General features: G+C 39.2%; 5 protein-coding genes across 6 annotated transcripts in view; 2 read left to right on the top strand and 3 right to left on the bottom strand.

The window, feature by feature from the left end:
* Positions 580 to 1489, bottom strand: LOC104772301 (inositol-tetrakisphosphate 1-kinase 1-like). Its single transcript, XM_010496932.2, has one exon. The coding sequence runs from the start codon at positions 1485 to 1487 to the stop codon at positions 891 to 893; it is 597 nt and encodes a 198-aa protein (XP_010495234.2). The 5' UTR covers positions 1488 to 1489; the 3' UTR covers positions 580 to 890.
* LOC104769964 (inositol-tetrakisphosphate 1-kinase 1-like) lies at positions 1503 to 2765 on the bottom strand. The gene has a single exon (XM_010494299.2). The coding sequence runs from the start codon at positions 2545 to 2547 to the stop codon at positions 1582 to 1584; it is 966 nt and encodes a 321-aa protein (XP_010492601.1). The 5' UTR covers positions 2548 to 2765; the 3' UTR covers positions 1503 to 1581.
* On the top strand, positions 3045 to 7949 carry LOC104769963 (transducin beta-like protein 3). Its single transcript, XM_010494298.2, has 14 exons — positions 3045 to 3436; positions 3512 to 3694; positions 3829 to 3990; positions 4148 to 4371; positions 4491 to 4773; positions 4885 to 5019; positions 5253 to 5371; positions 5866 to 6022; positions 6182 to 6428; positions 6513 to 6589; positions 6755 to 6874; positions 6987 to 7117; positions 7201 to 7375; positions 7463 to 7949. Exons 1-14 carry the CDS (start codon positions 3140 to 3142, stop codon positions 7778 to 7780), a joined length of 2628 nt encoding a protein of 875 aa, XP_010492600.1. The 5' UTR covers positions 3045 to 3139; the 3' UTR covers positions 7781 to 7949.
* On the top strand, positions 9913 to 11901 carry LOC104769960 (vacuolar amino acid transporter 1-like). The gene is made up of 3 exons (XM_010494295.1): positions 9913 to 10089; positions 10348 to 10952; positions 11337 to 11901. Exons 1-3 carry the CDS (start codon positions 9936 to 9938, stop codon positions 11874 to 11876), a joined length of 1299 nt encoding a protein of 432 aa, XP_010492597.1. The 5' UTR covers positions 9913 to 9935; the 3' UTR covers positions 11877 to 11901.
* LOC104769961 (WEB family protein At5g16730, chloroplastic-like) overlaps positions 11902 to 15671 on the bottom strand; it is a 4441-nt gene continuing 671 nt past the window's right edge. The window contains exons 2-4 of one of the 2 annotated variants that reach the window (XM_010494297.2): positions 15172 to 15421; positions 13609 to 15074; positions 11902 to 12961 (exon numbers count right to left, since the gene is read on the bottom strand). In XM_010494297.2, coding sequence (XP_010492599.1) covers positions 12091 to 12961; positions 13609 to 15074; positions 15172 to 15421 — 2587 coding nt within the window. In that variant the 3' untranslated portion in view covers positions 11902 to 12090. Of the gene's footprint in view, positions 13239 to 13608; positions 15075 to 15171; positions 15422 to 15671 lie in introns of both variants that reach the window. The other variant, XM_010494296.2, reaches the window with a different exon arrangement.

Genomic DNA, 15671 nt, shown 5'->3' with positions numbered 1-15671 from the left:
GGGTCTGAAGTCATGGATCTGGCCCATCTGACCGCAGGAGCAAAATCGTCATTTTATAAAGAGACAGAACAAGCCCTAGGTTAATGACCCACTATATATACGAGATGTCATTGTCAGAGCTGGAAATCCACTTTTTGGACAATTAAAAAGAGAAGAGCTATTATTTTCATATTAACTGCATTTAGCTCTTTAATTGTCTTTTTTTGTAAACTCTTCTTGAAATCTACGTTAAATAAAAGGACCAGAATATTGTCGATTTCATACATCAACAAAGAAGGCAGAAACAAGAAGCATAGGACGCATATACAGAAGGCAGAAACAAGAAGCATAGGACGCATATACAGGTACAAAGAGTTTCGCTAAGTATATCTTTGCAAACAATCTCCATGTCTCTTTGTTCATATGGAAGACCGATACAAAGAGCTTAGCATCGGTTTCGTAAAACAATTTAGAACATAGAGAATGGATAAGCATTTTCGAGGGAAGGTTACCAATCAACTTACACCTCAAAAATGGCGAAAACATACAAGGTCCTTGACAGACTTGAGGAGAATAAGTGCCACTAAAGCTTGAAAGAGAAGTCACAAGCTACACTACTAGTATTACCAATAGGTAAGAACAGAGCAAATGACCAAGAATTTAGAGATCCAATGCATTTCAAGAGTAGCAACAGTTATGCATTTGAACAAGGCCTTGCAAAACTTGGAAGTAAACGAAAGAGAGAAACAACTAAAAAAATATATTAAAAAAAAAAAAAACCACAAGTTCAAGAATCCAAATGAAAATTAGCAGAGCAGCTAGTCACGACAGGCCAGAAGAACCAATTGAGATGCTTGTAATGGGCAGTTGCAACAAATGTTCCTGCTATTAAACTTTTGGCAGACCTTTTCTCAGACATGATTCTTCTTCTTCTTTGTGACCATGTCCCAGAAGAACTCCGTCAACACAGGCTCGTAAGAAGGCATCTTAGCATATCCAGGAAAGTAGTTAATATCAATAATAAGGTACCTATTAGCATCTTTCGCATCCCTAATCACGTCGAAGTTAAAGAGACTGAGACCCATTGATTCCCTCATAGCCTTTGCTAGATCAGTCAAGAAACTCAACGGAGGCATCTCCACTTTCTCTAAGCTCCTATCCTCACCATACTCTATGTTCTTGTCTTCTTGAGCAGTCAGATTCGATATCTGCGAAAACGGAAGAGACCCTTTCGATGTCCCAATCTTCTCTTCAGAGATGTCAGGTAAAGATCTTCTCTTTACACATTTCACATGATCTCCAACCACATAGACTTTAAAGATCACACCACCATGGTTCACAAACTCCTGCAACACAATAGGAGCTTTCAAAATCTTCATCCCTTCTTGATCATAAATCAAAAACATCTTGTGAGACTTGGCACTCCCATCAGCATCCAACGGCTTAGCAATCACGGGAAACTTAAGGTCCCCTAAAGCTCCACCACCGCTCAAAACGCTCGAATCCATAACAACAANGACAGGCCAGAAGAACCAATTGAGATGCTTGTAATGGGCAGTTGCAACAAATGTTCCTGCTATTAAACTTTTGGCAGACCTTTTCTCAGACATGATTCTTCTTCTTCTTTGTGACCATGTCCCAGAAGAACTCCGTCAACACAGGCTCGTAAGAAGGCATCTTAGCATATCCAGGAAAGTAGTTAATATCAATAATAAGGTACCTATTAGCATCTTTCGCATCCCTAATCACGTCGAAGTTAAAGAGACTGAGACCCATTGATTCCCTCATGGCCTTTGCTAGATCAGTCAAGAAACTCAACGGAGGCATCTCCACTTTCTCTAAGCTCCTATCCTCACCATACTCTATGTTCTTGTCTTCTTGAGCAGTCAGATTCGATATCTGCGAAAACGGAAGAGACCCTTTCGATGTCCCAATCTTCTCTTCAGAGATGTCAGGTAAAGATCTTCTCTTTACACATTTCACATGATCACCAACCACATAGACCTTAAAGATCACACCACCATGGTTCACAAACTCCTGCAACACAATAGGAGCTTTCAGTATCTTCATCCCTTCTTGATCATATATCAAAAACATCTTGTGAGATTTCGCACTCCCATCAGCATCCAACGGCTTAGCAATCACCGGGAACTTAAGCTCCCCTAAAGCTCCACCACCGCTCAAAACGCTCGAATCCATAACAACAACTTGCTCCGGGACACCAAACCTCTCGCTATCTGATACAGGAAAGCTCAATTGAGTTATGACCTCAAGCATCGAAACCCTATTGTGCAATCGCTCGATAGCCTCAGGCAAATCGATTACAGGAACACCAGGACACTTTTGGCGAAACTCTTGAAGATTCTCTTTCCAATACACATCGTAAAGCTTGTGGATAATGCAATCAAGCTTCCCTTGCTCCAACAACGATTTCGTCGGATCAAGCTTGACCAGATCAATGCCTCGTTGCCTCGAGTGTTCGATCAAAGAAGGTTGGATGAAACTATGCTGTTTCTTGGCTGCGAGTGCGTATCCAACTAAGTATCTCTCTTGGTTTGAATCCGACATCTTTGGCTGTTCTGCTTCGAAGGTAACAAGGTTAGGGTAAAATTCATGCCCAGGGGGAATCAAAACCTCTTCCTAGAGAAAAAGGTTCAAGCTTTTAGCGAACCCTAGATGTGAAACACGGCACGCTTTAAAAATAAGAACTCGATTAGATCGAAGAGATCATACAGAATCGTAAAGTTTGGTTTTTTTTTTTTGTGTGTGGCCTTTTCTAAGAGATGAAATAACAGAGAGAGAGAGAAGGGAATGTTGTACACGTGTGGAATCGAATATTGGTACGTGTGAAGATGCAAGTGGCGAATGTTTTACACGTGTCATCCGAAAAGTCTTTTTCATCAAATGGACGGCTATGAGTGCTTCTTAATTATTATGGGCCGTTGTATTGTTAATGGGCTTTGATATTTATATCAAACGTTTTGCAAACGCATATCGCAAAACGCGTAATTTGGTACCACCAATTAAAAAAAAAAAGAGATATATAAAAGCGAGCAGCTTAAACCCTAATTCTTTCTCCGGCTACCTTATTACGTCGCGCAAAGCTTTAAAACGTTCGCTTCTTCACCACCGGACGGGTAAAGGAGAGTTCGCCGTCGTGATGGCTCCTCATTCGCTAAAGAAGAACTACAAGTGCTCTCGATCTCTAAAGCAGTTCTACGCTGGTGGTCCTTTCATTGTTTCATCTGATGGTTCTTTCATCGTCTGCGCCTGTGGTGACGCCATTAACATCGTTGATTCTTCGGATTCGTCTGTGAAATCCACGATTGAAGGAGACTCGGATACGCTCACTGCTTTGGCTCTTAGTCCTGACGATAAGTTCCTTTTCTCTGCTGGACATAGTAGACAAATCCGAGTTTGGGATTTGGAAACCTTGAAATGTATTCGCTCTTGGAAGGTACTATAATTGGTTCTGTAATTGGTGTTTTAATTGCATATAGATATAAAATTTGTTGTGGTTAATGATGAGCAGGGACACGAGGGACCTGTGATGGGTATGGCTTGCCACGCATCTGGAGGGGTGTTAGCTACTGCCGGAGCTGATAGGAAAGTGCTTGTTTGGGATGTTGATGGTGGTTTCTGCACTCATTATTTCAAAGGACATAAAGGAGTTGTGTCAAGTATCTTGTTCCATCCTGACGCAAACAAAAATATCGTAAGTAACAATTCTGTCTGGGGAGTAATATTTCTATTATAAAGGGGGAGACTTTGTCGATTATAAAGAGATATGTTATTCTTGTTAAGCTATATTCCATCTTTGTTTGATGACAAGGGTTGCTTTTGGTGTAGCTTATATCCGGAAGTGATGATTCAACAGTTCGTGTCTGGGATCTCATGGCTAAGAATACTGAGAAGAAATGTCTTGCCATTTTGGATAAGCACTTTTCGGCTGTGACTTCAATTGCTCTGTCAGAGGATGGATTGACTTTATTCAGTGCTGGAAGAGATAAAGTGAGTTCTAAGAGCTCTCTAGTTTAATTGAGTTGCATACTTCAGGAGTAGGATTTTTATCTGTTGGTGTTTTGTTAAGTGGTATGAGACATTTGAGTACTGCCTTTATTCTATAAGTTCAATTGATCAGTGGTGCTAACTTATTGATTAATCACAGGTTGTAAACGTGTGGGACCTTCATGATTATAGCTGCAAGACTACAGTTGCAACGTTTGAGGTTCTAGAAGCTGTGACAACAGTTTCTTCTGGGACGCCTTTCGCTTCATTTGTTACTTCTTTGGATCAGAAGAGTAAAAAGAAGGATTCTTCTTCTTCTTCTCTAGCAACATATTTTATTACTGTTGGTGAACGTGGTGTTGTGCGACTCTGGAAGTCTGAAGGGTGAGCCGTTATACCCTTCAATGAGTTTTTGTTGCGGTGATTAATGTTTGCTGTAAAGTCATATAAACTATCTAGCGTAAGAAAATTGAATTAAGATCTTTGGCTTTTCACTTTGACAGTTCAGTTTGCCTCTACGAGCAAAAGTCGTCGGATATTACTGTCAGCTCGGATGACGAGGAATCTAAAAGGGGATTCACTGCAGCTGCTATGCTGCCTTCTGATCGCGGACTGCTTTGTGTGACTGCTGATCAGCAGTTCTTTTTCTACTCCGTTGTGGAAAATACAGAAGAATCAGAGTTAGTGCTAAGCAAGAGGCTTGTTGGATATAATGAAGAAATAGCTGAAATGAAGTTTCTAGGTGACGAAGAACAGTTTCTCGCAGTAGCTACAAATCTTGAGGAGGTAACCCGAGTATTTTGCACTCTGCATCATGCTGGCTTGATCATTATCCTGGGAGTATAATCAAGTCATTTTGATTATTTAATGGACTAAGATTTGCAAATATATGTGCAGGTTCGTGTTTATGATGTTGCAACAATGTCATGTTCCTACGTTTTAGCTGGCCATAAGGAAGTTGTTCTGTCCCTTGACACTTGTGTATCTAGTTCTGGGAATGTTCTAGTCGTAACTGGAAGTAAAGACAAAACTGTAAGTCCATTTACTGACCTTGGTAGTTTTCCATAAACTCTGTCCCTCTTGAGACTTTTTCTATGAGTTTGCTGCAAAGCACAGACTACTAGGGATAGTTTTTTTGTTTCAAATTTTTCAGGGTTGTTTGTTGCTTATATCATTGCTGTTTTTCATGCACATCACTCCCTAACATGCCTTTTCTGTTAGAGTGATCTGTGGAGTCGGTTAGCTTATATTTGATTACTGTACAGGTAAGGCTATGGAATGCAACAAGCAAATCTTGCATTGGAGTTGGTACGGGTCATAATGGTGATATCTTAGCAGTTGCTTTTGCGAAGAAGTCCTTTAGTTTCTTTGTCAGTGGCAGTGGGTACGTGCTACGTAAATGATTGCATATACCTTCTATTTTGATATAAGTGAAGCATGGTACTGCCAGCATGGGAATACTATAGGCAGTTCCCATAAATGATGCTTCTAGTGTATGCATATATTGTTTCTAACAATGAGGAAATCCTGATTAGGACTCTGGGGAAATATAAGAAAGGATCAATCTTCAGTTGTAAAATGCTAACTGTTTACTGTCAGGCCTTGTGTTGGAAAAGAAAATTTACAACCAGATAAGAAGCATAGAGACTGTGTGGTCTAGAAAATATGATTGCTGTTACCTTCATTTCTTAGTAAAATATTGTGGTTTAAACCAATGTGTACGTAAATATGGACACGTCCATGTCATGATAGAAGTTGTAGAACTTGTCTGCATTGTTAACAAATGGAGATATTTATCTATTGTTATATTCACTTCCAAGTTTGTCATTTGTCTCTTAGTTTATTTTTAATCTCTTAATATACGTTACTGTGGATTAGTGATCGCACACTGAAGGTTTGGAGCCTTGATGGTATCTCAGAAGACTCAGAGGAGCCAGTTAATCTGAAAACTAGAAGTGTTGTCGCTGCCCATGATAAAGACATCAATTCCGTGGCTGTTGCTCGTAACGATAGCTTGGTTTGCACTGGTTCTGAGGTAATAAAATATGATGAGCAAACCTTTTCTGTTTGATATTGTGGAGATCTCATTCAAGTGAACCTTTGTCAAATACAGGGGAATTGAGAAATATATCTTTCTTTCTCTCCTATTAAATGAAGATGCATTGAGCGCTGACTGTTAGTTTCTGTCTTGCAGGATCGTACGGCTAGCATATGGAGACTACCAGACTTGGTGCATGTTGTTACACTTAGAGGACATAAGAGGCGGATTTTTTCTGTTGAGTTCTCAACTGTTGATCAGTGCGTAATCACAGCGTCAGGTGATAAGACAGTAAAAATATGGGCTATATCTGATGGTTCATGCCTCAAAACATTTGAAGGTCATACTTCAAGTGTACTTAGGGCCTCATTCATCACTGATGGAACCCAGTTTGTCTCATGTGGTAAGTTTCACTACCCTGAATTTCATAGGTTCTTGTCATAAGTTCTTTTTTTTTTAGTATTAACATTTAATTGTGCACTTGTAGGTGCCGATGGTTTATTGAAACTTTGGAATGTGAACACTAGCGAATGCATTGCCACATATGACCAGCACGAGGACAAGGTAACTTAAACAGTGTACTTGGTTTCTTGATGTATCCATATCTTGGTCTGCCTGTGTTAGTATTGGAAGTGTTTATTTCTAGCGTTTTGATGGAACATGTACATTGCCATTAGTCGTAAACCTCTTGCTATTCTTTTCAGACAAATCTCTCTTTAACTTTTACAGGTATGGGCTTTAGCTGTCGGAAAGAAGACAGAAATGATTGCAACTGGCGGAGGTGATGCAGTTATTAACTTATGGCATGATTCAACAGCTTCTGATAAAGAAGACGAATTCCGAAAAGAGGTCTGTCAATTTCAATAATTTACTAAGTTTTAATAGCCTGGTTTCCAGGGAGCTGTCATGTATACTTGATCTTGTAGTTTGACCATCATCTTGAACCACTTCCGTTGTGCAGGAAGAAGCAATCTTGAGAGGTCAAGAGCTGGAAAACGCAGTCCTAGATGCTGAATACACTAAAGCTATAAGATTAGCATTTGAGCTTCGTAGGCCTCACAAAGTTTTCGAACTTTTTGCTGGTCTCTGCAGGTAAAAGCCATCCAAGAACACGTAACAACTGCTTTTCTCGATATCAAGTTTCTTCCTTTTCTAACCTGCAATTGGTGTAACAGGAAAAGAGAATCGGACGAACAGATTGTGAAGGCGCTTCAAGGACTTGAAAAAGAAGAGTTTCGTTTGCTTTTTGAATATGTTCGAGAATGGAACACAAAACCAAAGCTATGCCACGTTGCTCAGTTTGTTCTTTACCAAACCTTCAACATACTTCCTCCCACTGAAATTGTTCAGGTATGGTCTCTAACCTAAAAGTCAAAGATCAATTAGCAGTAATTGTTATGAGTTACTTTTGGCTTGATCTTGGGAACTTTTCGACAGATAAAAGGAATTGGAGAACTCCTGGAAGGTTTAATCCCATATTCCCAGAGGCATTATAATAGAATCGACAGATTCGTAAGAAGCAGCTTCTTGTTAGACTACACACTTGGAGAGATGTCTGTAATTGATCCAGAGACTGAGAGTGAGTATCCTAAGGAAAAGAAGAAAGAAAAAGAGGTCAGTGCTGCAATGGAACGAGACACAGAAGAGCTAAACCAGGAGACTCCTTCGAGGAAACGAAAGTCTCAGAAATCCAAAGACAGATCTAGTAAGAAGAGACTAATTGCCGAAGCTCAGGGAAGCGTAATCGCAGTTTGAGTTAAATCCCATGAATTATATTTTTGATTGAGATTTGAGGGAATGGAATCCCAGTTTTTGGTGTTTCTAGTTTTCTTGTGTAATTGTAAGTGCTGTTTGTTTTTCAACGTTTAAGCCTTCCATTTAAAAGAGTTTCACTTGCTGACTTTTCTGAAAATTCATAGACTCTTCCCTTTTTCTCCAAATTCAACAATCTCATTTATCCCCTCTGGCTCTCTCCTGCGCTCCACTGAAACTACCAGTTGTCTTTCAGATTTCAGAATTCAGCGGCTTTCAAGTTTCTGTTGTTATTTGTTGTCTTTGCTTTCTTCTAGTTTCGCAAACTTTTGTTTTCGATACAATATATAATGTGAGACTTGTTCTGTTCCATTTGTAAACTTGCTTTTGATTGCAAGAACTCGTCACCAATGAGATCTCTCTCTTTCTCTCTCGAAAACTTAGCAAAACGGACCAAACTATACATCTCCGCAAACTAGTAATAATAACTTATTTCTCTATTTTCATAGGTGTAAATTTAAAGCCTATTCACCCTGACCCCGTCTGTTGTTTCTTTTCTAGAGTACCTTTGGTTTCACGTCAGCGTATATTCGCGTCATGGGAACAAACACTATACTGGTCTAGAATTAGAATTTGTGTAATACACGTCATGATGCATCACATATAACATAATCTTATGATTCACGAGGATTTTCACTTACTTCTCGTTATTCCCTCTACTTACTTTTTAGGCTTCAGTATTTTATCATCTAGCATCTCCTTAATTAACATTGCAACTTACGAACATAAGTAAGTTTCATAGGTATATCAGTTCATTTAATACGCAAAATTTTACATCCATTGATATGAATTTTCCTCAAAATAACTTGATTACTCTTAGTTAGCTAGGTACTTTAAATACTGAAGATTCTAGAGAAGGCAGAGATCGTATACAAGGTTAGGTACTTAGGTCTTACGAATCGTTCTAGAAGCTATCTTAACGTACGTAAGCTTTTAGTTAGGTTGATTTTTGTTTTTGTTTCGGTTTCGGATGCCATTTATTTGGCCCATAAAACCGAACTATATATATCGCTGTTCGTTCTTTTACTTTTCGTATGTGATTTTTGATTCATTTGAGATTTATTTGTAACAGATTTATAATCATAATTGTACGTCTATAATCAACAGATTTAGTGCGCACAACTTCTTTTTTTTTTGTCTGTGTACATGCATGAAAGAGCATGATATTTAGCCCGTGTACTTTGAATTTTCTTATATCGACATGATTCTTCTAATTACTAGTCAACTAAATAACTTTTTAAAGAAATCTTATGAAAATTATATAGAGATATAATTCGTGGGGTCGATCTGGATCGAAACCCGACAGGTATGGTGGATCAAATTCATTTAGTTGGAGCACAATCAGATTCAATCTTAACCTCTTTTTGATATCTACCAACATTTTTGGATTATTAATAATATATGGTTAGAAAATAACGTCATGAGAAAATATATGCCAAAAAGGCATGTAACAAACTTAACATCGACAAAAGAATTCAAAAACAGAAAATATATTCGATCGTATCCCTTCTATATATTCTAATGTGTCTTTAATTAATTAGTATTCCCAATAAACAGAAAATATTAACAACCAATATTATAAACTCTAGGATCTCTAGCAACGTAGTTTTTTTAAGTTTTATAAAAAACGTTGTCTTAATAATGCGTGGGTTCTCAAGTACCACCTAGTTTGATTCAAAACAAACATACTGCAGATAAAATATAGAAGATGAAGAAAAACCTAGTAAATTAGTATCATACTATTATGTATACCATATATTATTATCAGCACTCATGGTTCACTTAAAAATGTATGACGTATGGCGTATGGAATTCCCAACGTATGATGTGATTCCTCCTAACTAATATGCTAAACATCCAACAAAAAAAAAACCACTTTCCAATTCCATTGGAAGGCCAACGAATATACGAAACAATAATATTGTATAATCAAGTCATTATCATTTTTATCTAGTAACTCTTCACTGTACAGTGCATCTACTCTTCTTCTACAAATAACAGCAACACTCCCACTGTCTCCTACACATCAAAAAAACATATCTCATCAGTGAAGTATACGTTAGCTAAGCTAATAACGAACTGCCTACGTAGTAGAAACATGTCGGGAACGAAGATCTGTGTTGCGTGTGTTGAGGAAAATAAAGGGTGTGAATGTGAGCTCGAAACCGGGGTTAAAGAGTTGGGGTTGTTGGAGGCTTCTGAAAATAGTTCATTTCTTCACTCTGTTATCAACATGGTTGGTATGCTCATTGGTACGTATTTTAATATTATGATCTGCACCATGTCAATTGATACATTTGCATGTGTAGCTATTTTGATAAATAACTAGACATATATATATATATTGAGAGTTCCACATGACTACACGAGTGTGTGAGTGTGTCGTACGTACACAAGTATTATAGCAAGTTTCTATTTCTTATTAATTGTCTATCCCTTATAAACTATAAACATGTTTTAATTACTAAGCAAACTCTGACCGTCTGACGTAATGTTCTCCGGTCACACAGGACTAGGCCAACTATCAATGCCATACGCCGTGGAAAGCGGCGGTTGGATCTCAATCTTCCTCCTCATATCCTTCGGAATCCTCACTAGTTACACTTCCCACATCCTCGGACACTGTCTCCGCCGCAACCCCAAATCCAAATCCTACTCTGACATAGGCCACTCAGCATTCGGCCGTCACGGCCGCCTCATCGCCTCCCTCTTCATCTACCTCGAAATCTTCATGGCCTTAGTTTCCTACACTATCTCCCTCCACGACAACATCTCCGCCGCTTTTCCCGCCACTTTTAGTCACCACAGCAACGGTCATTTCCCGGCTGCAAAGCTGACGGCTGTCGCGGTGGTTATCGCCTTGCCGAGCCTCTGGATTAGAGATTTGTCTTCCATCTCGTTTCTTTCTTCCGGTGGGATTCTTATGTCGGCTATTATATTTTGTTCGGTGGTTTACACGGCCGTGTTTGGAGGCGTTACTGATGATGGGAGGATTCCGGCGCTCCGGTTAGGGAATCTTCCGACGGTTTCGGGAATCTATTTGTTCGGTTTCGGTGGACACATCGTGTTTCCTAATCTATACACTTCCATGAAAGATCCCTCCAAATTCACAAAGGTACGTTAGAATAGACATACCCTAACCTTTTATTTTTTGCAACATATTTTTTGCGGCTTTTATAAGAAAATAGTATATTATTATTCATGTAGATGTATCCATGAATTTACCAATTTACATAGGGTGTGTTTTTTCCTTAAAATTATCACAATATGTAAGGTATACAATCATAGGTTTTAAATGTAACGTCTTATAAATATTCAAGCTTCTTTTCTATTTAAAAAACTCAAAAGAGTTATGCCTCTGATCACTTTGGCATAAATTGCAATATTGGTAAACTTCTACCCAACTTAATTTTTACTTTCCGAAATTTTTGATTAAAAAGTATTACCTTGTATTATCTAAAACCTAACCTAATCCATATGTGCAACTTTGAATACGTAGGTATCGATCGTAAGCTTCGCTACGGTGACGGCTCTATACACTGCACTAGCAATCACAGGAGCGAAGATGTTCGGACCAAGCGTAAATCCCCAAATTACCCTCAGTCTTCCAAAACATTTACTAGTTACCAAGATCGCTCTCTGGGCCACTGTACTAACCCCGATGACCAAATACGCCTTAGAGTTCGCTCCTTTAGCTATCCAGCTCGAACGTAGCCTTCCTCCTACCATGACCGATCGTACCAAGCTCGTGGCTCGTGGTCTTATGGGCTCCGCTCTGTTGCTTGTCATTCTTGCATTGGCTTTAACCGTCCCTTACTTTGGTTACGTCTTGAGCCTCTCGGGCTCATTGGTTAGCGTCACGATCGCTTTGACATTACCGTCTGCTTTCTACTTGAAGATTTGCTGGGACGGGATGTCGAAATTTACAAGAGTCGCCAATCTCGGGTTTGTTGTTCTCGGGTGTGTTCTTGGAGTTCTTGGATCATTTGAATCATCAAAGTTGCTTGTGAAAGAAATCTTTCGCGCTCATGGAGTTTGAGCGGTTAGTTATAAAAGTTTCGGAATAAAAGAAAAACGCAAACCTTTATAAACAAAGATGGTGAAAACATTGTTCGAAAAGAAGAAAGAATGGTCAAGAACCAACAAATAATATATAAAGAACACTGATGAAATAAAAAAAAGGGTATACAGATATATGTTTTACATGATAAGATTTACTTTTTTTTTTGTTTTCTTACCTCTCGAAGAGTTTGTTATTTCTGGTTTACGGGTGCTTTCTTCTTGAGAAGATTCCCAACTTTACCAAGTAAAGTCTTCTTCTTCTTGATCTTCTTCTCCATCATAAGCTGTTCTTGATCTGCGGTTAAAGCGTTTCCGGTTTCATCAATGTTCTCTGTTGAAGTTTTGTCGCTTTCATCGATTTTGCTTAAATCTTCTTCTTCCTCTTGAGACTCTAGTTCTGATTTCTTTTCAGGGAAAGCTTCTTTCTTCTCGATTTGGCAACTTTCCCACATTTTGAATATAACTTCAACAGAATCATCTTTGTCATCATCTGGTGATTCTTCTTTCTTCTCCTTCTTCTCTGTTTCTGCCTCGTGTTTTCCATTCACTTCCTTCTCCTCCATACCGTTGCCATTGCTGTTTCCATTGCCATTGCCATTGCTGACCTGCTCTTGAGAAGAAGCTTCGTGATTGAGGGTTTCTTCTACTTTAGAAGATTTCTCTTCTACACTTCTATGACCGTTCTCAGAAGAAAACTCAACCACTTTTGGTAGCAAATCATAGTCCTTTTCGGTCTCACTGAGCTCGCCATTCTCTTCTTCCGGTTGTTGTTTCTTGGCCAATGTTGCTTCCTCGAGTAACTTCGATAACTCCTCTATCTTCTTCAGAGAAACATCCTCTTTCGCCCTCAGATCCTCGTTTTCATGAATGACGTTTTGAAACTCAGTTTCTTTATCCAACAGATTCTCCTTTAGCTTCATGCTTTCTGCTTTTGCTTCCCCAAGAGTTCCCTGAAGATAAATGACCTCTTCTTCCACTTCTTTTAAACTGTCTTTCGTCTGAGCTTCTTTCTTCCATGCTGCATCAGCTTCTTCCTCGGTTCTCTTCAGCAAATTATCCAACCTATTCATTTCTTTCCCCATTGAAGCAACTTCTTCTTCCATTTTCTTCACGTAATTCACCAAATTGGCTTCTTTCATCTCCCAATCCTTCTTTGAGCTCTCAAAATGTTTCTTAGTTTGTTCGACTGCACTAACAAGAACATCTATCTCATGTCTTGCATCATCAAGCATATTCTCGTACTTCTCGTTAGTAGCTTTAATCACCAACTTCAAGTCTTCTATCTGTGTTTCATACTCGTGATCGCCTTGACTCAACAACTTCTCTTTCAACTCCCTTCCTTCGCTTGAAACTTCATGCAACGCCGAAGCTNCTTTTCGGTCTCACTGAGCTCGCCATTCTCTTCTTCCGGTTGTTGTTTCTTGGCCAATGTTGCTTCCTCGAGTAACTTCGATAACTCCTCTATCTTCTTCAGAGAAACATCCTCTTTCGCCCTCAGATCCTCGTTTTCATGAATGACGTTTTGAAACTCAGTTTCTTTATCCAACAGATTCTCCTTTAGCTTCATGCTTTCTGCTTTTGCTTCCCCAAGAGTTCCCTGAAGATAAATGACCTCTTCTTCCACTTCTTTTAAACTGTCTTTCGTCTGAGCTTCTTTCTTCCATGCTGCATCAGCTTCTTCCTCGGTTCTCTTCAGCAAATTATCCAACCTATTCATTTCTTTCCCCATTGAAGCAACTTCTTCTTCCATTTTCTTCACGTAATTCACCAAATTGGCTTCTTTCATCTCCCAATCCTTCTTTGAGCTCTCAAAATGTTTCTTAGTTTGTTCGACTGCACTAACAAGAACATCTATCTCATGTCTTGCATCATCAAGCATATTCTCGTACTTCTCGTTAGTAGCTTTAATCACCAACTTCAAGTCTTCTATCTGTGTTTCATACTCGTGATCGCCTTGACTCAACAACTTCTCTTTCAACTCCCTTCCTTCGCTTGAAACTTCATGCAACGCCGAAGCTAAACTCTCCATTGCTTTCTTACTCTTCTCCTCTTCCTCTTTTGAGCTCTCTAGATCTGACAAGAGCTTACTCTTCTCTTCCGAGAGCCTTTGAACTCTTGAAGTAGCATCTTGCTCCTTCTTTAAAGCCCGATTCTTCTCCTCCTTCACAGTTTCAAGCTCACTCTTCAAACTCTCTACTTCTCTTTCAACTTTAGATAATTCTTCTTCTGCACTACCCAACCGTTGCTCAGATTCCTCAAGATCCTCCTTCTGACTAGCAACTGTCGACTCCAATGTCACGATCTTCTCCTTAAGATCAGTGATTTCAGTTTCCATGTCATGCAACTTATCATTGCTTCCTTCGAGCTGTTTCATCACAGATTCCAAAGACACAGAAGCAGATCTCTCCATCTTGTTAGCTTCTACAAGCTGTTCCTCCACTTCTTTGGCTTTGCTCTGCCACTCGTCAGACAAGTTCTGTGCGTAAGACTCTGCCATCTTAGCAGCTTCTAGATCAACGTTAAGCTTCTCGATGATCATCTCTTTTTCTTGAACCTCTGCTTCGAAACCTCTCGCTTTCTCAAGATCTCTTTTTAAAACCACAACCTCATCTTCAAGCTTAGCAACCATCTCGTTCTCCGAAATAGCAGTCTTTTCTCGTGTTGAATCAAGCAAAGCTTTCAACCGAGTCAACTCCGAAGACAAAATGTCAACTTTCTCAGCATGGATATCAGCAGTCTTACTAGCATCATCAGCTTGGCTCAGGGCCTTACTCTTAGCATCATTAGCCAAAGCCAGTTCTTCGTTGATCTTCTCAAGCTCCTGTCTAACAGAAACAAGAGCAGCGGAACCTAAAGCATGTTGGTTCTTGAGACTCTCAAGCTCTTTCTTTAATTCTTCTTCACTGTTCTGAACAGCTTCGATCCCTGCCTCAACAGCCTGAAACTTCTCGATCTCAGAATTCTCCTCGACATGCTTCTGAGCTTTTAAAGCGTCGTCTAGCTTCGAAGCAGCTTCTTCAGCCTCTTTTTTAGCTTCTTTGAGTTCATCAAGTGCTTTGGCTTTCTCCTTCTCTAAGGAAGTTATCCTCTCGTTGGCTTTCTTCAAATCTTCTTTGATTTGACTCAACCGGTTCTGCGTTTCTGATCCTTTCACCACTATCCGCGATTGAGTTTTCTGTTTAGAAAACAAAACTGATGNAAAAAAAAAAAAAAAACATTAAGCAGGTCCAAGATAATAAAGAGCACACCACAGACAAGCAGTATAGTAGTACCTCGGGAGGAGTAGGAACCTTTGGGGAGCGTCTCTCAGTGGAAGACTTGGAATGTGGGGAAGAGCGATCAAGTGAGAGGCGTGAATGTGGAGTAGTACTAGTAGTAGATGGAGAGTTATTATTATTAGTATCGGATTTATTGACTGCGGTCCTGCTGCTACTAGTCAATTTTGATACTCTTGGAGTTGCAGGTGATGATGATTTCCCCGGTGTAGTAGTAGTAGTACTAGTAGTTTCGGACAAACTAGTTCTGTTTCCAAACCAAAAGAGACAACACAAAGTCAGATCTCAGCACACAATTGCTCAAAGAATTAAAATTGCCGCAAAATTAGGGGGAAAAAAATTAAAATTTAGATCTTAAAACAAAAAAAAAAATCTCTCGATCATTGACAATTTCTCAAAATAGTAACTTCTGTTTTTTTTTGCTTTCTGTCAATCAGATCTGAATCTACTAAAAATATATATATATCCCCAGTTAAAAAAAAAAAAAAAAAAAAAAA

Source organism: Camelina sativa, chromosome 20 (assembly GCF_000633955.1).
Source record: "Camelina sativa cultivar DH55 chromosome 20, Cs, whole genome shotgun sequence".
NCBI classification, from domain to species: Eukaryota; Viridiplantae; Streptophyta; class Magnoliopsida; order Brassicales; family Brassicaceae; genus Camelina; species Camelina sativa.
This window is presented reverse-complemented; position numbering and strand designations above follow the sequence as displayed.

What these genes read in the sequence shown, in the direction of transcription:
- LOC104769960 (XM_010494295.1), top strand. Translation starts at nt 9,936, where the DNA reads ATGTCGGGAACGAAGATCTGTGTTGCGTGTGTTGAGGAAAATAAAGGG. An exon ending in CATGGTTGGTATGCTCATTG is followed by an intron (nt 10,090 to 10,347) that starts GTACGTATTTTA and finishes CCGGTCACACAG; the next exon opens with GACTAGGCCAACTATCAATG. An exon ending in ATCCCTCCAAATTCACAAAG is followed by an intron (nt 10,953 to 11,336) that starts GTACGTTAGAAT and finishes TTGAATACGTAG; the next exon opens with GTATCGATCGTAAGCTTCGC.
- LOC104769964 (XM_010494299.2), bottom strand. Translation starts at nt 2,547, where the DNA reads ATGTCGGATTCAAACCAAGAGAGATACTTAGTTGGATACGCACTCGCA.
- LOC104769963 (XM_010494298.2), top strand. Translation starts at nt 3,140, where the DNA reads ATGGCTCCTCATTCGCTAAAGAAGAACTACAAGTGCTCTCGATCTCTA. An exon ending in TGGTTTGCACTGGTTCTGAG is followed by an intron (nt 6,023 to 6,181) that starts GTAATAAAATAT and finishes TCTGTCTTGCAG; the next exon opens with GATCGTACGGCTAGCATATG. An exon ending in CTTTTTGCTGGTCTCTGCAG is followed by an intron (nt 7,118 to 7,200) that starts GTAAAAGCCATC and finishes TTGGTGTAACAG; the next exon opens with GAAAAGAGAATCGGACGAAC.
- LOC104772301 (XM_010496932.2), bottom strand. Translation starts at nt 1,487, where the DNA reads ATGGATTCGAGCGTTTTGAGCGGTGGTGGAGCTTTAGGGGACCTTAAG.